Consider the following 22174-nt stretch of genomic DNA (forward strand, 5'->3'; position numbering starts at 1 on the left):
TGAAGTTACCCCCTCTCCAGTGCTTTGTAATCCTTTCAATGCCCCAGAATTTTAAACACTTAGGGTTTTGCTGGTGGAAGATCTTAAAATGTCTGGACACGTTATGGGTCTTAAGACCTTTCTTTATATTATTAACGTGTTCAGCCAATCTAACATGTAAGGGTCTTGATGTTCTTCCAACATACTGTAGACCACAGCTACACTCCAGCATGTAGACCACCCCAATAGTGTCACATGTGATTAGCTGTTTAATCACATACTCCCTGTTAGTGACCGAGGCCAAGAATTTTTTTCTTTTTTTGATGTTTCCCTTGGCGTGCTTACAGGGGACACATCTACCACAAGCGTAAAAACCTCCCAAGAAGGAAAAAAGCTTATCTGAGGTGGGTACTGGGGGGTTAAGAACACTGGGTGGCAAACGATCCCTAAGTGTAGGGGCTTTTTTGTATATAAACTGAGGTCTATCATGTAGTATAGGACCTAAAACTCTGTCTTGTTTCAGAATAGCCCAATTTTTTTGAATAATTTTCTCAAATTTCCGGTATTGTATATTATAATCCAATACCATTTTAAAATTGTGGCTATCAGCAGCAGGAGGTTTGGAGGTATTGGCAATGAGTTCATTTCTCTCCATTAACATGATTTTAGATACCTCTTCATCTAGTGAAGCCCTATTGTACCCCTTCTGTTCAAATCTAGAGGTGAGGACCTCAGACTGTCTAACAAAATCTTCCACAGTGGTACAATTACGACGCAGTCTAATATATTGACCCCTGGGAATGTTGCACAACCACGAGCTGTGATGGCAACTCCCCAGGGGAATATAAGAACTGCGGTCGGTGGGCTTAAAATAGTTGGTAAGAGAAAACTTATCATGTGAGATACTGATGGATAAATCCAAAAACACTACCTTTTCAGAGCTGATGGTCCATGTGAGAGATATATTTCTGGAGTTGTTATTTAATGATTGAATGAAGTCATCCAACCTGGATCTCTCACCATTCCAGATTAAGATGAGATCATCAATGAATCTCCTGTAGCACAACAGCTCAGGGGGGCGATGGAGAAAGACCGCCTCATCCTCCCAGTGGGCCATAAAAATATTGGCCACACTGGGAGCAAAGCGGGCCCCCATAGCAACACCCCTGGTCTGCAGATAAAATTCTCTGTTGTACCAGAAATAGTTTCTCTTGAGGCAGAAGTCCAAGCAGCTCAAGAGGAATTCCTGGTGGCCACCAGATAGGGAAGACGAAGCTAATGCCCATTCAACTGAGGCCATGGCATCCTCATGGCCAATAATGGTATACAGGGAACCTACGTCCGCTGTTACCAAAAATGTTGAAGGCGAGCATTTCAAGGTTTCAAGGATCTGAATAATATGTTTTGTGTCCTTCAAAAATGCTGGAGTTTGCATAACTAAGGGCTGCAAAAAGAAGTCGATATATTGTCCCAATCTGGCGGATACAGAATCGATCCCATTAACAATGGGTCGTCCAGGAGGGTTGACCGTGTCTTTATGAATTTTTGGTAAGAAATATATGACGGGTGTTCGACAAAATAAAGGATCTAAGTATAAGGCCTCTTTCTTATTAAGGATCCTACGGTCTTTACCGTCCTCAATAATACTGTGCAACTCGTCCTTAAAAGATAACATGGGGTCTTTGTTAAGGATGTGATAAGTGTCACGGTCAGACAAAAGGCGGGACATTTCATTTTGGTAATATTCCTTACTTAGAATAACCAGCCCCCCTCCTTTATCCGCCGGACGAATCACAATGTCCTTTCGTTCGGTTAAAGATTTTATTCCCCGTTTGATAAACAATGGATCAGATACTTTTTTAATATGTAACTTCTCCAAATCTTTGGAGACCATATTTTTAAAAACATCTAAATGTTTATTATCTGAAATTTGAGGGTTAAATGTAGATCTGTTACGCAAAGTGGAGTAATTCTGTCCGGAGGGCCTGGGCCCTTGAGAAGGATGGGATAAAAAATATTTTTTCATATTTAATGTTCTGATGTATTTTTGAATACTAACATAAACACTGAATTTATTGAGATTTTTTATGGGTGCGAATTTCACTAGTCATAAAGACACGGTCAACCCTCCTGGACGACCCATTGTTAATGGGATCGATTCTGTATCCGCCAGATTGGGACAATATATCGACTTCTTTTTGCAGCCCTTAGTTATGCAAACTCCAGCATTTTTGAAGGACACAAAACATATTATTCAGATCCTTGAAACCTTGAAATGCTCGCCTTCAACATTTTTGGTAACAGCGGACGTAGGTTCCCTGTATACCATTATTGGCCATGAGGATGCCATGGCCTCAGTTGAATGGGCATTAGCTTCGTCTTCCCTATCTGGTGGCCACCAGGAATTCCTCTTGAGCTGCTTGGACTTCTGCCTCAAGAGAAACTATTTCTGGTACAACAGAGAATTTTATCTGCAGACCAGGGGTGTTGCTATGGGGGCCCGCTTTGCTCCCAGTGTGGCCAATATTTTTATGGCCCACTGGGAGGATGAGGCGGTCTTTCTCCATCGCCCCCCTGAGCTGTTGTGCTACAGGAGATTCATTGATGATCTCATCTTAATCTGGAATGGTGAGAGATCCAGGTTGGATGACTTCATTCAATCATTAAATAACAACTCCAGAAATATATCTCTCACATGGACCATCAGCTCTGAAAAGGTAGTGTTTTTGGATTTATCCATCAGTATCTCACATGATAAGTTTTCTCTTACCAACTATTTTAAGCCCACCGACCGCAGTTCTTATATTCCCCTGGGGAGTTGCCATCACAGCTCGTGGTTGTGCAACATTCCCAGGGGTCAATATATTAGACTGCGTCGTAATTGTACCACTGTGGAAGATTTTGTTAGACAGTCTGAGGTCCTCACCTCTAGATTTGAACAGAAGGGGTACAATAGGGCTTCACTAGATGAAGAGGTATCTAAAATCATGTTAATGGAGAGAAATGAACTCATTGCCAATACCTCCAAACCTCCTGCTGGTGATAGCCACAATTTTAAAATGGTATTGGATTATAATATACAATACCGGAAATTTGAGAAAATTATTCAAAAAAATTGGGCTATTCTGAAACAAGACAGAGTTTTAGGTCCTATACTACCTGATAGACCTCAGTTTATATACAAAAAAGCCCCTACACTTAGGGATCGTTTGGCACCCAGTGTTCTTAACCCCCCAGTACCCACCTCAGATAAGCTTTTTTCCTTCTTGGGAGGTTTTTACGCTTGTGGTAGATGTGTCCCCTGTAAGCACGCCAAGGGAAACATCAAAAAAAGAAAAAATTCTTGGCCTCGGTCACTAACAGGGAGTATGAGATTAAACAGCTAATCACATGTGACACTATTGGGGTGGTCTACATGCTGGAGTGTAGCTGTGGTCTACAGTATGTTGGAAGAACATCAAGACCCTTACATGTTAGATTGGCTGAACACGTTAATAATATAAAGAAAGGTCTTAAGACCCATAACGTGTCCAGACATTTTAAGATCTTCCACCAGCAAAACCCTAAGTGTTTAAAATTCTGGGGCATTGAAAGGGTTACAAAGCACTGGAGAGGGGGTAACTTCATCCGGCAGCTTAGTAAAAGAGAATCCCACTGGATTTATGAGACTGGGGTCATGTACCCCGACGGGTTAAATGTAGAATTCGATACTAATTGTTTCATATCTGATCGATAAAGTTTTTTTTGATAATCTGTATATTGGGAAGTTCTGTGATGGTAATGATAGTTTTATTTTATTTTATCATGTTGGTGAGCAGTCGGTGGTCGCGGATGACGGTTATCATTCTTTTATTCATTTTATCTATTATGGTGTTTGTCACTGTTCCTTCAAGACTACACTTCATGTGTGTCTTGTGCTAACACCAGTTTTTATTTGTTTTCTTATAGTTCTATTTTAATTTTATATCATGTGCAGCTTTGAGCCTTTTTAATACCAAACTGGGCTGTATTTGCTCGGAATGATGTGTGTGGAGACACTTCCGGAGCCTGCCCACATTTGGTACACGTCATTCGTAGTTGTTTTGGTGTTGCCATAACAACTCACCTCCTTATAGCGCGGGTGCCCACGTAGTCACGACATCTGCTGAGGAAGTCCCCGCCCACTGGGACGCAACGCGTCCAGAACGTGACGTCGTGACGTCATCCGCGGCTACTGCGCATGCTCCACCGCTCGTACACACTCTGCTGTGTTCCCATGTTTGTTTCCTGGCACTTGAGAAGTGCTTGTTATGTAAGTTTGATTTCATTCATTTTATAATAAACTGTTACATACGGAGAGCACTATGTCTGCACCTTTTGTGATTTCATGATAACGATATCAACCTGCCACCTGGTCATCCGGAGGAGTCCCCTGCTTTTAAGATCCTTGCTATCTGCTGACCTTATAAGATTGCCTGATTTATCTTTGGGACCAGGTGAGAGGCCATTTGGTTTATGGTGAAGGGTTCCAGTATCAGTCACAATTGTTTGCTGTGATCATCACATTCCTGGTGGATTCATTTCTGCATAATTTGGACATTTTATTATTGGACATTTCCTGTGCTTCCTTTGTGATTTAGCTATTATACATTTCATTATGGTCATTTTATTGATTTAGCGCTGCACCTTTCTATTTATTTAGTCCTTACAGTTACTCTTGGTGGGCGCAGAAACGGGCCCTGCTGTGAAATATTAGATCAAGAATTGTAATTACATGTCCCTGTTGAACAGGGGCAGAAAAATTGGGCCTTAGGCACTGGTGCCACAACACTGCAACCCCTCACAGATACTCTAGTTGGAGCGCAGGAACGAGTCCTGCTGCAAAGTATTGCATCAAAAATTGTAATTACACGCCCCTGTTAAACAGGGGCTGAAAAATTGGACCTTAGGCACTGGTGCTGGTGCCACAACACTGCAACCCCTCACAAATACTCTAGTTGAGCGCATCAATGAACCTTCCTTGCAAAATATTGCATCAAAAATTGTAATTACATGCCCCTGTTAAACAGGAACTGAAAAATTGGGCCTTAGCCACTGGTGGCGGCGCCCAGAACCAAAAATATTCTTACAAGCTATCAGCATGATCATTGAGGAGGAAGAGAATAGTAACTCAGCATAACAGGATAGTCACTAAGCATCAGCATAGGCAGTCTTGAAGGGATCTGACATTTCAAAAAAAATTATTCGGTTACATCAGCATCAGGTGCTTGGTAGCTGGTGGTGATCCAAGACTGATTCATTTTTATAAGGGTCAGTTGATCGACCGAGTCGGTGGACAGGCGCACCCTGTGATCGGTTACAAAGCCTCCAGCAGCACTGAATGTGCGTTCCGAAAGAATGGATGCAGGACAGGCCAGTAGGTCAATTTCATACTGTCCAAGCTATGGCCAGTGATCCATCCTCAAGACCCAGTAACCCAGAGGATTTTTGATGGGAAAGGTGTTAAAGTCAGATCTTGCCACTAGGGATGAGCATCGTGTTCGAGTCGAACCCATGTTCAACTCGAACATCGGCTGTTCGAACGTTCGTCGAATTGCGAACGATATGGGCCATTCGCGCCAAATTCGTGTGGCGCGTCACGGCCCATAATTCACTGCGGCATCGCAGTGCATTGCTTGCTGATGATTGGCCAAGCATGCACTATGACCCGCATGCTTGGACAATCACAGCGCCGCCTGAACAGAGAGCCGTAATTGGCCAAAGCCAAGGAGGCTTTGGCCAATTATGGCTCAGGGGATTTAGTACACGCCCCACACTATATAAGGCCGCCTGCACGGCGGCCCTGTGCAGTGTGTTCCGGTGTGCTTAGAGAGAGAGAGAGAGACAGTGTCATTTCATTTGAGTTAGCTAGATTAGGCAGGACAGTCAGTCAGTTAGCTGCACTTACAGTGTATTGTGTATATATATGCATCCCAGGTGTTGCATATATATATATATATATATATATACACTGTATTCAGTTTAGCTAGATCCGTTCCTGTTATCTTCTAGACTATTTACATTTAGTACAGTGCGTCCTGCTCACAGTGTTCAGCTAGATCCGTTCCTGTTATCTTCCTACTGACAGGCAGGCTTGTCTTGTTACAGTATTTACAGCTACCTAAAGAAAATTACTGGTGTTCTTTTGATCCTATTAGTACCACAGTCAGGCAGCTAGACTAGTTACAGTTAGTGCAGTGCATCCTGCTCACAGTGTTCTGCTAAACCTACAAGTTAGTGGGGTGCGTGCACCTCACAGTGTTCAGCTAAAGCTACCTGTAGAAGGTTGGTGGTGTTCTCATACTACAGGCAGGCAGTTGATTTTGCTAGCTGCAGTATCAGTACATATATATATATATATATATATATATCCCAGCTTAGTGCAGCTACAGGCCATTAGTATGTCTGGAAGGCCAAGAAGGAGAGGCAGACAGTCACAAGCCAATAAGAGAGGGCAAGCAGGCTCTGTGTCTAGTGCTGGTCGTGGAGACGGTGCATCCTCATCAGCACGTGGCCATGGGACACGCTTGGCCTTTTTTTCGGCAGCTGGCCGTGTTGAGACGCAACATGCGGAAGACTTGGTCGAGTGGATGACCAAGCCGTCCTCATCCTCCTCATCCTCTCTCACCCATGCCCAGGGTGCTTTGTCTGGCAAAGCAGCGGCCTCTTCCCTCGGCTCAATGTCATCAGTGACTCCTTCCCTAGCTCCACCATCCATGTCCTCCTGAGGAGTCCCTCGAACTGTTTGACCACAGTGTTGGGTACATGCTCCAGGAGGATGCCCAGCGTTTGGAAGGCTCTGATGATGACACTGAGCTCGATGAAGGCAGTAACATGAGCACGGACAGAGGGGGTGCCCAAGAAGGACAGCAATCTGGCAGTCATGCTCCCCCTGCTGCAGCATACTGCCAGGTTTGCTCCAGTGATGAGGAGGGAGGGGATGATGAGGTCACTGACTCAACGTGGGTGCCTGATAGGAGAGAGGAGGAGGAGGAGGAGGAGGCGGCACATCACCAACGAGGCAGGATGCCCTCCAGGGGCCAGCCTAAGGGCAGTACATTGACTGCATCACACCCCAAAGCTCCACATGTGCAGGGCGCTGCAGTCTCTGCGAGTTATTCAAAAAGTTCTCTGGTGTGGGCCTTTTTTGAGACGAGTGCATCAGATCGCACCGCTGCTATTTGCAACATATGTCTCAAGCGTATCTCACGTGGCCAAAACATCTCCCGCTTGGGTACCACATGCTTGACCAGACATATGTTGACCTGCCATGCAGTTCGTTGGCAAGCGTATCTAAAAGACCCACACCAAAGAACAAAGAGGACCTCTCCTTGCTCCTCATCAGCTGAGATTTCCAACCCCACTAGACCTCCAGTCCTCTCTGAGACCTGCACTGAGAGGAATGAAGGTGTAGAATTAGGTGTGTCACAGCCAAGTACTTGTGGGCAATCTGCTTTTGGTACACCAACATCAGATTGTACCAGGCAAATTTCCCTGCCCCAGCTGCTGCACCGCCGAAAAAAGTTTGCTCCCAGCCATCCACATGCCCAGCGGTTGAATGCTAGCTTGGCAAAATTGCTAGCACTTCAACTGCTGCCTTTTCAGTTGGTAGACTCTGCCCCCTTCCGTGAGTTTGTGGAATGTGCGGTTCCTTAGTGGCAGGTACCCAAACGCCACTTTTTCTCACGGAAGGCGATTCCGGCTCTCTACCGGCATGTGGAAGGCAATGTCCATGCCTCGCTAGACAGGGCGGTCAGCGGTAAGGTGCATATTACCGCTGACTCATGGTCCAGCAGGCATGGACAGGGATGTTACCTAAGTTTCACAGCGCATTGGGTGACTCTGCTGGCAGCTGGGAAGGATGCAGGACAAGGTGCAGTAGTGTTGGAGGTTGTTCCGCCACCACGCCTCCAAAATGCTAATGATTGTGACACACCTCTCTCCTCCACCCCCTCCTCTTCTTCTTCCTCCATGGCCTCTTCCTCGGAACCAGCGGTGCTCCGTAGTCGTTCAAGGGGCTACGCAAGTACGCAGGCCAAAAGATGCCATGCGGTGCTTGAGCTGGTGTGCTTGGGGGACAGGAGCCACACTGGGGCAGAGGTTCTGTCAGCTCTGCAGGGGCAGGTTCAGAGGTGGTTGACGCCATGCCAACTTAAGGCAGGAATGGTGGTTTGTGACAATGGCACCAACCTCCTCTCTGCCCTCCGACAGGGACACATGACCCATGTGCCCTGTTTGGCTCACGTCCTTAATTTGGTGGTGCAGCGGTTCTTGGGCAGGTACCCGGGCTTACAGGATGTCCTGAGGCAGGCCAGGAAAGTCTGTGTGCATTTCCGCCGGTCATATAATGCCAGTGCTCGGCTGACAGACCTCCAAAAGGAGTTTAACTTGCCCAAGAACCGCCTAATCTGTGACATGCCCACCAGGTGGAACTCAACGTTGGCCATGCTGCAGCGGCTGCACACGCAGCAGAGGGCCATCAATGAGTACCTGTGCGACTATGGCACCAGGACAGGGTCAGGGGAGCTTGTTTTTTTTTCCCCACGCCAGTGGGCCATGATCAGGGATGCATGCACTGTCCTGTCACCATTTGAGGAGGCCACGAGAATGGTGAGCAGTGACAGTGCATGCATCAGTGACACTGTCCCCCTTGTCCACCTGTTGGAGCACACGCTGCATGGAATAATGGACAGGGCACTTGAGGCAGAACAGATGCAGGAAGAGGAAGACTTCCTTAGCTCTCAAGGCCCCCTTTATCCAGACAGTGTTCCTGCGTGCCCGCCGATCACACAGGAAGAAGACGAGGAGGAGGAGGAGGAAGATTGTGTCAGTATGGAGGTGGAGCCTGGCACTCAGCATCAGCAGCAGTCTTTAAGGGATCAGTCCCAAGAAACACATGGACTTGTACGTGGCTGGGAGGAGGTGGCTGCGGACGTTGTCGTCCTTAGTGACCCAGAGGACTCCGGACCGAATGCCTCAGCAAACCTACGCTGCATGGCCTCCCTGATCCTGCAAAGCCTGCGTAAGGATCCTCGTATTCGTGGTATCAAGGAGAAGGACCAATACTGGCTGGCAACCCTCCTTGATCCACGTTACAAGGGTAAGGTTGCGGACCTTATCTTGCCATCGCAGAGGGAGCAGAGGATGAAACATCTTCGGGAGGCCTTGCAGAAAGGTCTGTGCAACGCGTTCCCAGAGACTGGGAGGTTACAAACTCCTGTTTCTGGACAACGTGTTGCTGAGGCTTCGGTCAGTCAAAGAAGGAGCGGTGGAGAAGGTAGCCGTCTGACCGATGCGTTCAGACAATTTTTTGGTCCGCAGCCCCAAGGTATGATCGGTTCCAGCAACCATCGCCAGCGTCTGTTTTACATGGTGCAGGAATACCTAGGGGCAAGATCAGACTTGGACACCTTTCCCACCGAAAATCCTCTGGGTTACTGGGTCTTGAGGATGGATCACTGGCCAGAGCTTGCACAGTATGCAATTAAGCTACTGGCCTGTCCTGCATCCAGCGTTCTTTCGGAACGCACATTCAGTGCTGCTGGAGGCATGGTAACCGATCACAGGGTTCATCTGTCCACCGACTCGGTCTATCGACTGACCTTCATAAAAATGAATCAGTCTTAGATCACCACCAGCTACCAAGCACCTGATGCTGATGTAACCGAATAATTTTTTTTTAAATCTCAGATCCTTTCAAAGACTGCCTATGCTGATGCTGAGTGACTATCCCTGAGTAATTATCCTCTTCCTCCTCAATCATCACGCTGATAGCTTGTAAGAACATTTTTGGTTCTGGGCGCCACCACCAGTGCCTAAGGCACAATTTTTCAGCCCCTGTTTAACAGGGGCGTGTAATTACAATTTTTGATGTAATACTTTGCAGCAGGGCTCGTTCCTGCATTCCAACTAGAGTGTCTGTGAGGGGTTGCAGTGTTGTGGCACCAGCACCAGTGCCTAAGGCCCAATTTTTCTGCCCCTGTCTAACAGGGGCGTGTAATTACAATTTTTGATGCAATACTTTGCAGCAGGGCTCGTTCCTGCGTTCCAACTAGAGTGTCTGTGAGGGGTTGCAGTGTTGTGGCACCAGCACCAGTGCCTAAGGCCCAATTTTTCTGCCCCTGTCTAACAGGGGCGTGTAATTACAATTTTTGATGCAATACTTTGCAGCAGGGCTCGTTCCTGCGTTCCAACTAAAGTGTCTGTGAGGGGTTGCAGTGTTGTGGCACCAGCACCAGTGCCTAAGGCCTAATTTTTCAGCTCCTGTTCAACAGGGGCATGTAATTACAATTCTTGATCTAATATTTCACAGCAGGGCCCTGAGAGGGCTTACAGTGTTGTGGCCACAGCAACACCTAAGGCCCAAATTTCTGCTGAGTATATAGGGCAGGACCCTACTTTCAAACATCTAACTTACAAACGACTCCTACTTGCAAACGGAAGGAGACAACAGGAAGTGAAATGAAATCTACCCCTAGGAAGGGAAATTCTCTCCTGTAAGAGTTAATATGGGAAAAAAAATTCTCCTTTCCACTGATGCTTTCCAATCCTTGTTCCACAAAAAAATCCAAATTTTCAAAAAACATTTTTCATTGGGACAAAAAGTGAGGTGAAATCTTTTGAAGAGGAGGAAAGACAGCAAAACAAATGTCACAGGGGTGATAACCCTTCCCTATGTTTTCCAAAAAGCTTAAAAAAGATTTTTTGGCTGGAGCTAAACACGTTAAAAATGTACCCGTTCAAAATTACAAAGAGATTCTACTTAACAACAAACCTACAGTCCCTGTCTTGTTTGCACCGCCTGTATACTGCTGTTCAGAGTATATAGGGCCTGGTGGCCCCACACCTTTCCTTATTTTAATTTGGGTGCGGGGTTCCCCTTAATATCCATACAAGACCCAAAGGGCCTGGTAATGGACTGGGGGGTACCCATGCTGTTTGTCTCACTGATTTTCATCCATATTGCCATGACCCGACATTACATTAAACCCGCAAGCAGTTTTAAATAAGATTTTTTCCTTTGAAAATGACATTTTGTGCAGGGACTGTTCTAAACACGGGAAACACGCGTCACTTTACAGGCATACTATAGACACCCCCTAGGTACGATATTTAAAGGAATATTTCACTTTTTTTTTTTTTTACTTTAAGCATCATTAAAATCACTGCTCCCGAAAAAACGGCCGTTTTTAAAAGTTTTTTTTGCATTGATACATGTCCCCTGGGGTAGGACCTGGGTCCCCAAACCTTTTTTAGGACAATACCATGCAAATTAGCCTTTAAAATGAGCACTTTTGATTTCGAACGTTCAAGTCCGTTCGCAGGTTCTGGTGCGAACCGAACCGGGGGGTGTTCGGCTCATCCCTACTTGCCACTAGGTATTCCTGCACCATGTAAAACAGACGCTGGCGATGGTTGCTGGAACCGATCATATCTTGGGGCTGTGGAAATTGTCTGAACGCATCGGTCAGACGGCCAACTTCTCCACTGCTCCTTCTTTGACTGACCGAAGCCTCAGCAACACGTTGTCCAGGAACAGGAGTTTTTAACCTCCCAGTCTCTGGGAATGCGTTGCACAGCCCTTTCTGCAAGGCCTCCCGAAGATGTTTCATCCTCTGCTCCCTCTGCGACGGCAAGATAAGGTCTGCAACCTTACCCTTGTAATGTGGAAAAAGGAGGGTTTCCAGCCAGTATTGATCCCTCTCCTTGATACCACGAATATGATGATCCTTCCGCAGGATCAGGCAGGCCATGCAGCGTAGGTTTGCTGAGGCATTCGGTCCAGAGTCCTCTGGGTCACTAAGGACGACATGATCCGCGGCCACCTCCCCCCAGCCACGTACAAGTCCATGGGTTTCTTGGGACTGTAAATGATCCCTTAAAGACTGCTGCTGATGCTGAGTGCCAGACTCCACCTCCATGCTGACACAATCCTCCTCCTCCTCGTCCTCTTCCTGTGTGATCGGCGGGCATGCAGGAACACTGTCTGGATAAAGGGGACCTTGAGAGCTAAGGAAGTCCTCCTCTTCCTGCCTCTGTTCTGCCTCAAGTACCCTGTCCATTATTCCATGCAGCGTGTGCTCCAACAGGTGGACAAGGGGGACAGTGTCACTGATGCATGCACTGTCACCATCCTTGTGGCCTCCTCAACTGGTGACAGGACAGTGCATGCATCCCTGATCATGGCCCACTGGCGTGGGGGAAAAAAAACAAGCTCCCCTGACCCTGTCCTGGTGCCATAGTCGCACAGTTACTCATTGATGGCCTTCTGCTGCGTGTGCAGCCACTGCAGCATGGCCAACGTTGAGTTCCACCTGGTGGGCATGTCACAGATTAGGCGGTTCTTGGGCAAATTCCTTTTGGAGGTCAGCCAGCTGAGCACTGGCGTTATATGACCGGCAGAAATGCACACAGACTTTCCTGGCCTGCCTCAGGACATCCTGTAAGCCCGGGTACTTTCCCAAGAACCGCTGCACCACCAACTTAAGGACATGAGCCAAACAGGGCACATGGGTCAGATGTCCCTGTCGGAGAGCAGAGAGGAGGTTGGTGCCATTGTCGCAAACCACCATTCCTGCCTTAAGCTGGCATGGCATCAACCACCTCTGAACCTGCCCCTGCAGAGCTGACAGAATCTCTGCCCCAGTGTGGCTCCTGTCCCCCAAGCACACCAGCTCAAGCACCGCATGGCATCTTTTTGCCTGCGTGCTTGCGTAGCCCCTTGAATGCCTACAGAGCACTGCTGGTTGCAAGGATAAAGCACAGGAAGAGGCCATGAAGGAAGAAGAAGAGGAGGGGGTGGAGGAGAGAGGTGTGTGAATCACTTGCAGTGGCATTTTGGAGGCGTGGTGGCGGAACAACCTCCAAAACTACTGCACCTTGTCCTGCATCCTTTCCAGCTGCCAGCAGAGTCACCCAATGCGCCGTGAAAGATAGGTAACGTCCCTGTCCATGCCTGCTGGACCATGAGTCAGAGGTAATATGCACCTGACCGCCCTGTCCAGCGAGGCCAAGACATTGCCTTCCACATGACGGTAGAGAGCCAGAATCACCTTCTGTGAGAAAAAGTGGCGTTTGGCAACCTGCCACTGAGGAAATGCACATTCCACAAACTCACGGAAGGGGCAGAGTCTACCAACTAAAAAGGCAGCAGTTGAAGTGCTAGCAATTTAGTCAAGCTAGCATTCAACCGCTGGGCATGTGGATGGCTGGGAGCAAACTTCTTTCGGCGGTGCAGCAGCTGGGGCAGGGAAATTTGCCTGGTACAATCTGACGTCGGTGTACTGATACCAGATTGCCCTCAAGTACTTGGTTGTGACACACCTAATTCTACACCTTCATTCCTCTTGGTGCAGGTCTCAGAGAGGACCGAAGGTATAGTGGGGTTGGAGATCCCAGGTCATGAGGAGCAAGGAGAGGTCCTCTTTGTTCTTTGGTGTGGGTCTTTTAGGTATGCTTGCCAACAAACTGCATGGCAGGTCAACATATGTCTGGTCAAGCATGTGGTGCCCAAGCGGGTGATGTTTTGGCCACGCGAGATACGCTTGAGACATATGTTGCAAATAGCAGCGGTGGGATCTGATGCACTCGTCTCAAAAAAGGCCCACACCAAATAACTTTTGGAATAACGGCAGAGACAGCAGCGCCCTGCACACGTGGAGCTCTGCGGTGTGATGCAGTCGTGCTGCTCTTAAGCTGGGCCCTGGAGGGCATCCTGCCCCTTTGGTGATGTGCCTCCTCCTCCTCTCTCCTATCAGGCACCCACGTGGAGTCAGTGACCTCATCATCCCCTCCCTCCTCATCACTGGAGCAAACCTGGCAGTATTATGCAGCTGGGGGAACATGACTGCCAGATTGCTTTCCTTCTTGGGCACCCCCTCTGTCTGGGCTCACGTTACTGCCTTCCTCTAGCTGGATACCATCATCTGAGCCTTTAAAATGCTGGGCATCCTCCTGGAGCATGTACCCAACACTGTGGTCAAACAGTTCGGGGGACTCCTCAGGAGGACATGGTGGGGCTTGGGAAGGAGTGACTGATGCCATTGAGCCGAGGGAAGAGGCCGCGTTGGCAGATGCTTTGCCAGACAAAGTACCCTGAGCCTGGATGAGAGAGGATGAGGAGGATAAGGACGGCTTGGTCATCCACTCTACCAAGTCTTCCGCATGTTGCGGCTCAACACGGCCAGCTGCCGAAAAAAAGGACAAGCGTGTCCCACAGTCACGTGCTGATGGGGATGCACCGTGTCCAAGACCAGCACTGTTGCCTCTAGACACAGAGCCTGCTTGCCCTCTTTTATTGGCTTGTGACTGTCTGCCTCTCCTTGTTGGCCTTCCAGACATACTAATGGCCTGCAGTGAGATGTAGCTGCACAAAACTGGGATGTATATATTTACTGATTATACTGCAGCTAGCAGAATGCCTGCCTGTGGTATTAATAGGATCAGAAGAAACATACCAGCACTTGTGTTCAGGTAGCTATAGGTGCAACTGTGCAGAGTACACAGTACACTAATTGTAAATACTTCAAGCTGCCTGCCTGTGCTATTAATAGGATCAGAAAAAGAACAACAGCAGTTATCTTCAGGTAGCTATAGGTGCAACTGTGCAGGGTACACAATACACTAACTGTAAATACTGTAAAAACACCTGCCTGCCTGTCAGTATATTAGAAAGAGAATAACAGGAACGAATCTAGCTAAACTGAATACAGTGTATATATACATACAACACCTGGGATGGGGGTCATAGTGCATGCTTGCCCAATCATCAGCCAGCAATGCACTGCGATGCCACAGTGAATTATGGGCCGTGATGCGCCACACGAATTTGGAGCGAACGGCAAATATCATTCGCAATTCGACGAATGGTCGAACAGGCGATGTTCGAGTGGAACATGGGTTCGACTCGAACTCGAAGCTCATCCCTACTCCTGACAAAAACACAAAAGAGCTCAAAGCCGCCCTAGTGTAACTCGGCTTTAATACTGTAAAGTTAAAAACGTTACAATGGTCAAACTCACATTCTGTGAAGACAGCATATCTTCACACAATGTGAGTTTGACCATAGTAGTGTTTTTATCTTTACCGTATTAAAGCAAGCATCTCAGCAAGATCACAAGCCCCTAATAGATATACATTCTAATCAGTAGGGAAGGGTTGTATGGTTGCATATATGTATAGTATCTCGGTTAGTGCTGATAACTCTGCGTCCGTGCTTGATGGTAATCTTAGCACCGCATGCATGGTTGGCAGAGGATCAGCACGAGTATACAGTTAGTGTTCAATATGGTACGACTCAGTTTGTTGTTCCTGCATCCAGTTAGCCCCGGGGAGCGGCCACCATGCTATGGGCCGCTCCTTGCGTCCCTATATGCCTACAATCCAGCGGACGCTCATCAGCCGGCTGGATCCGACTCTCTTCACTGCACGTGCGTGGGAATCGTGCACGTGCAGTGACTAGACATGTGCAGGATGAAAAAATGTGTTTAGTTTCTTTCGATTCGTTATTTAACTAAATTTGTTTAGTTAAATTTGTTGCATTCGTTACATTCTTTTTCGGAATTCGTTTTGTTTCGTATTCGAATTCGAAAAAATTCGACCGCATTCGAAAAAATTCGACCGTATTTTAAAAAAAACTATCAAATTCGAAAAAATTCTACCACATTCGAAAAAAACTGTCAAATTCGAAAAAATTCTACCACATTCGAAAAAACTGTCAAATTTGAAAAAATTCTACCACATTCGAAAAAACTGTCAAATTTGAAAAAATTCTACCACATTCGAAAAAAAACTGTCAAATTCAAAAAAAAATTTACCACAAAACTATAAAATTCGAAAAAATTCTACCACATTCAAAAAAAACATTAACTGAATTTGAAAAAGTAAACTATATATAACTATTTTGCGAAATTTGAAATTCGTATAGAATGAAATCGAATTCCAATAGAAACGATTAGGATTGAATAGAAAATATAAAAGAATAGCATAGAAAAACAATAGAACAGAATAGAAAAAAATATAATATATTGTATTCTAATCTTTTCTATTCGAATTGATTCTGTACCAAATTCCAATTTCGGAAGATGGTTATATATATATTATATTTTTTTTCTATTCTGTTCCATTGTTTTTCTATGCTATTCTTTTCTATTCTATTCTAAACTTTTCTATTCGAATTTGAATTAATTTCATTCTGTTTCTGTATAACCATTTTCAGAAATTCAAATTTCGTATAGAATGAATTTGCATACAAATAGAAACGATTAGAATAAAATAGAAAATAATAGAAAAGAATAGAAAAACAATAGACCAGCATAGAAAAAAAAAATTAAAAAAAAAATATATATATATATATATATATATATATATAAAAAAAAACATCTTCCGAAATTTGAATTTCTTATAAAATGAATTCGAATTTGAATAAAAAAGATTAGAATAGAGTAGAAGAGAAAAGAATAGAAAAACAATAGAACAGAATAGAATAAAATATATATATATATTATATATTATATTTTATTCTGTTCTGTTCTATTGTTTGTCTAGTCTATTATTTTCTATTCTAATCTTTTCTATTCAAATTCGAATTCATTCTATATGAAATTCCACTTTCAGAAGCCATCTTCCAAAATTCGAATTTTGTATAGAATGAATTCAAATAGAAAAGTTTAGAATAGAATAGAAGAGAATAGCATAGAAAAACAATGAAACAGAATAGAAAAAAATTATATATCTATATCTATAGATATATATATATATATATATATATATATATATATATATATATATATATATATATATAAAACATCTTCCAAAATTTGAATTTCATATAGACCGAAATCAAATTTGAATAAAAAAGATTAGAATAGAATAGAAAAGAATAGAAAAGAATAGACTAGAAAAACAATAGAACAGAATAGAAGAAAATATAATACATATATTATATTTTCTTCTATTCTGTTCTATTGTTTTTCTAGTCTATTCTTTTCTATTATTTTCTGTTCTAATCTTTTCTATTTAAATTCGAATTCATTCTATACGAAATTCAAACTTCAGAAGCCATGTTCCGAAATTCAAATTTCGTATAGAATGAATTTGAATTGAAAAGACTATTATAGAATATAAAATAATAGAAAAGAAAAGCATAAAAAAACAATAGAAGAGAATAATAAAAAAAAAATTATATATATATATATATATATATATATATATATATATATATATATATATATATTTATATATATTCTATTGCTTTATTATTTTATATTCTATCTTATTGTTTTTTTTTAGAAAAACGTTTTCTATTTTTTTTCGAATTCGATTCGAATATGTTTTCGAATTCGATTCGAATTTGTCTGCAAATTTGATTCGAATATGTTTTCGAATTCGTTTGTTTTTTTCGGATTCGTTTAAATTCTTTACTTTTGTAATTCGGAAATTCGGATACATCCGAATTTCCGAATAATGAAAAATTTGTCCGAATTTCGTTTCGGAATGAAACGAGATGCACATGCCTAGCAGTGACAAAATATGGAATGCAGCCTGCACCCATCATCCTGGTGGGGATGGGTTGTCACTCTCTGACATTAATGGGTCTGTACTAGGTGGGACTTTCTAAAACATCTTGGCACATTTTTTGGTATTAGGGGTGTGTCATCAATACTATGTTCCCGCCTTTGTCAGACCGCTTGATTATTGTATCCGGACATTTCTGTAGTTTAATTAAGGCCTGTGTCCATTTTTTTTTAGTTAAATTTGAAGGTATATCTGACCATTGTTGTTTCTTAAGTGTTTTTTTTCATTGATTCATGTAGAAAAGCCCATATGACTGGGCACAGAGGAGGCTTTAGGGTTTGTAAGGCCTTAGGCAAATCTTAGACATGAGGCCTCACTCACTTCAACAATTGGAAAAGACTGTGCAAGAGATGGTCTTATGGTAAAGACAAGCAAAATGTCACCTGGGTAACACAGTAACACCACATTGCTGCAGCAGCCACCAAACACTAGAGCCACAGATGATTCTGCCACAGACAGAGTGCAGACAGATGATCCTTCTACAAACTCCTCCATCCCCTACAAGCATGAGAAGCTGACACATTTGCTTTGAGTGCCCTGCAGTGCATTCTGGGAGGTGTAGTGTCTGCAGAGCACAGGCACCGGCGGGCCAAGTCTAGTGTGTGGTGTGGTGAACTACAACTCCTGCCATGCAATGTGGTGCAGGCTTTGGGAGAAGGCTAGTAAAGCAATAGAGCCTGCTATTGGCTGCAGCTGATGAGATGTTCTCTGTGTGAGGGGGTGTTACAGCTGGCTGAAACCTCCATGGCTTTACCCAAGTGTGTGCCAGTCTGCTCACTCCACCAGCCTGGGGACACCCAGGGCCATCTTTAATATTGATTGGACCCTCGGCAAACACCCCCCCACTCCACCCCTAGCAATTTCCCTTTCCACACCAACATCCCAAAAAACAAACATGCACAAGACTTATCTAAAAAAAAAAAAAAAAACTTTAATAATGTATACATAAAGATCTGGTTCACACTCGCTGATTGCTCCAGGCTCACTGATTGGTTGTTAGAGGTTAGTGTATATCATTACCGCTCACTGATTGGTTGTTAGAGGTCACTGCACAATATTACCACTCAATATTTGGTTGCTAGAGGTTACTGCACATCATTACCACTCACCCATTGGTTGCTAGAGGTTACTGCACATGATTACAGTTTATACATTGGTTGATAGAGGTTACTGTACGTCATTACCGCTCACTGATTTGTTGCTAAAGGTTACTGCAGGTTGGGGCGATGTGGCAGAATTGGGGTGAGAGGCTGAGATCATATCTCGACTATAGTAATATGGGGTAGGGTAATAGGATGCTAGAGGTGGGGTACAGGAGGGATGAGGATGATAATGACAGGCGGTAGGGTGGTAGGATGCCAGAGGTGGGGTAGAGAGGGATGATGGGGATGTTGATATGGTAGAATATCAGCAAAGGGGATGATGATGACAGGGATGGTAGGAAGCTGCCAGTGGGGTACAGTGGGATGAGGATGAACATAATAACTATGGGGGTATGGTGGTTGGATGTTAGAGGTGGGCTACAGGGGTATGTTGATGACAGGAGGCAGGGTGGTAGGATATCAGAGGTGGGGTATAGGGATGATGATGATGATAGTGGGTGAGGTGGTAGAAAGCTTGCAGAGGAGTACAGGGGGATGGAGATTACAGGGGGTGGGATGGTAGGAAACTGGCAATGGGGTACAAATGGGATGATGATGATGGGGTGGGGCAGTAGGAAGCTGAAAGTTGGGTAGTGAGGGTTGACAGGGGGTGGGTAGAAAGATCTGGCAGAGCGATGTAGGGGTGATGAAGATGACAGATGGTGGGGTGGTAGGAGGCTGGCAGGGCGGTGCAGGGGTGATGAAGAGGACAGGAGGTGGGTGGAAGAAGCTGGCAGAGTGGTGCAGGGGGGGTAAAGATGACAGGGGGTGGGGTGGTATGAGGCTGGCAGAGCGGTGCAGGAGGGATGAAGATGACAGGGGGTGGGGTGGTAGGAGGCTGGAAGAGTGGTGCAGGGGGGATAAAGATGACAGGGGGTGGGGTGGTAGAAGACTGGCAGAGCGGTGCAGGAGGGATGAAGATGACAGGGGGTGGGGTGGTAGGAGACTGGCAGAGTGGTGCAGGGGGGTGAAGATGACAGGGGGTGGGGTGGTAGGAGACTGGCAGAGCGTTGCAGGAGGGATGAAGATGACAGGGGGTGGGTGGTAGGAGATTGGCAGAGCGGTGCAGGAGGATGAAGATGGCAGGGGTTGGGGTGGTAGGAGGCTGGCAGAGCGGTGCAGGAGGATGAAGATGGCAGGGGGTGGGGTGGTAGGAGACTGGCAGAGCAGTGCAAGGGGATGAGGATAACAGGGGGGTGGTAGGAGGCTGCAAGAGTGGTGCAGGGGGGTTTAAGATGACAGGGGGGTGGGGTGGTAGGAGACTGGCAGAGTGGTGCAGAAGGGATGAAGATGGCAGGGGGGGTGGGAGGAGACTGGCAGAGCGGTGCAGGGGGATGAAGATGACAGGGGGGTGGGGTGGTAGACTGGCAGAGCGGTGCAGGGGGGATGAAGATGACAGGGGGTGGGGTGGTAGGAGACTGGCAAGGCAGTGCAGGGGGGGTTAAGATGACAGGGGGTGGGGTTGAAGGAGCTGGCAGAGCAGCGCAGGGGGGGTGAATATGACAGGGGGTGGGGTGGTAGGAGGCTGGCAGAGTGGTGCAGGGAGGATGAAGATAACGGGGGGGTGGGGTGGTAGGAGGCTGGTAAAAGTGGTGCAGGGGGGATGATGATGACAGTGGGTGGTGTGGTAGGAAGCTGCCAGTAGGGTACAGGGGGATAAGGATGATCATAATAATGATGGGGGTATGGTGGTTGGATGTTAGAGGTGGGCTACAGGGGTATGTTGATGACAGGAGGCAGGGTGGTAAGATATCAGAGGTGGGGTATAGGGATGATGATGATGATAGTGGGTGAGGTGGTAGAAAGCTGGCAGAGAAATACAGGGGGATGAAGATTACAGGGGGTGGGATGGTAGGAAACTGGCAATGGGGTACAGATGGGATGATGATGATGGGGGTGGGACAGTAGGGTGCTGGAAGTGGGGTAGTGGGGGTGAAGATGACAGGGGGTGGGGTGGGTAGAAAGATCTGGCAAAGCGGTGCAGGGGGGTGAAGATGACAGGGAGTGAGGTGGTAGGATCTGGAAGAGTGATGCAGGGGGATGAAGATGACAGGGGGTGGAGTGGTAGGATCTGGCAGAGCGGTGCAGGGAGATGAAGATGACAGGGGGTGGGGTGGTAGGGGGTTGTTTGGGTACAACGTCGCACGACCGCGCAATTGTCAGTTAAAGCAACGCAGTGCTGTATCGCAAAAAATGGCCTGGTCAGGAAGGGGGTAAATCTTCCAGAGCTGAAGTGGTTAAATAATATGCCTGGGGGTTTCCTAATCCTGCCTGTGAAGGTGCATCTTTGTGATGTATAGAAAGTGGTATTAAACCCAAAACCAAATGGCTGCATTCATTTTATTTTTTTAGGCTTATTTCCCTTTGTTTTCACCTGGTGATCTGGCCAGTAACACACCTCTCACATTAGAGTGCCCCCCCCCCACTCTGGATGAAGGAGCAACAGAGACAGCAACATTCTGGGGGGAGGGGAGTGTTAGATGTACTTGATGAATTAGATACACTAACAAACCAAAGCCAAACTACATCTCACACTTTATAATCAGTTACAGCAACAGCTTTTTTTTTTTTGGGGGGGGGGGGGGGGGGAACGTTCTACGTAAATAAACCAAACCTGATCATAATAAGCACCCCTGTCAGTGTTAAATTATTTGATTTGATTTGGCTCAACCCTACCACTGCTACATCTGCAAGAGAGAGTTCTTTTGAAAAAACAACAGACTTGCTGGTTGGATCACTAGGTGAAAATAAGGGAAAGGAAGCCTAAAAGAGAAAACTAATGCAGCCATCACATCTAAGAATTGGTGGGTTGCAATATAATATTAACCCACACTTTGCCACTAACAGGGGGTACGGGGTCAGTTTCAAGGGCCACCTCTGCAATCACTAGTAATACAGTATTAGATTTGTGTTCTCCGCATGCACACATTTCCATAATGGGGCTCCTTCCACCCTCATCTACTATCACTATTGTTATAGCATTGGTTCTGAGAATATGTTCTCTCTCTTACCCAGCTGGGCGTAGATCAGTCCTATCTCATTCCATTTTGCTTTAGGTAACCCTCGATTGTCCACCAAGGCAACACCATCAGTCAGTCTGTACGATCTTCTTACCAATGTTTCTGCACCCAAGGCATCGCTCTGGTCAGCATGAATCCTGAACTCTCCTTCGAGGACGTACTTACAGGAGTTGATAAAAGCTGACTTCCCATGACCCGAATATCCAAAGAGCTGAATGAGGACCCGGTTGTAGCCCTGGTTCCCCAGTCTACAATTATCTAGGCTGAATGTTTCTACAAACACCTTCCTATCCTCAGGAGTCATGATGTTGCTTTCTAATCTGAAATGGAACTCTGCTGAAAATATAGGGAACGGGGTTTCAATGAAAGTAAAAGAGCAATGTTTTATTACATGGAAATAGTTCCTGGAAGAGATAAAAGCAGAATCACGTAGAACAGGTT

The 22174-nt window shown here is 45.7% G+C and overlaps 1 protein-coding gene across 1 annotated transcript in view; it reads right to left on the reverse strand.

The window, feature by feature from the left end:
* The window catches only part of LOC141147860 (uncharacterized), a 66272-nt gene extending 44098 nt beyond the window's left edge, over positions 1–22174 (reverse strand). The window contains exon 1 of the mRNA XM_073635028.1: positions 21725–22174. Within this exon, the coding sequence (XP_073491129.1) occupies positions 21725–22037 (313 nt within the window). The 5' untranslated portion in view covers positions 22038–22174. The remainder of the gene's footprint in view (positions 1–21724) is intronic.

The sequence above is a fragment of the Aquarana catesbeiana genome, linkage group LG06 (genome assembly GCF_042186555.1).
Source record: "Aquarana catesbeiana isolate 2022-GZ linkage group LG06, ASM4218655v1, whole genome shotgun sequence".
Taxonomy (NCBI): domain Eukaryota; kingdom Metazoa; phylum Chordata; class Amphibia; order Anura; family Ranidae; genus Aquarana; species Aquarana catesbeiana.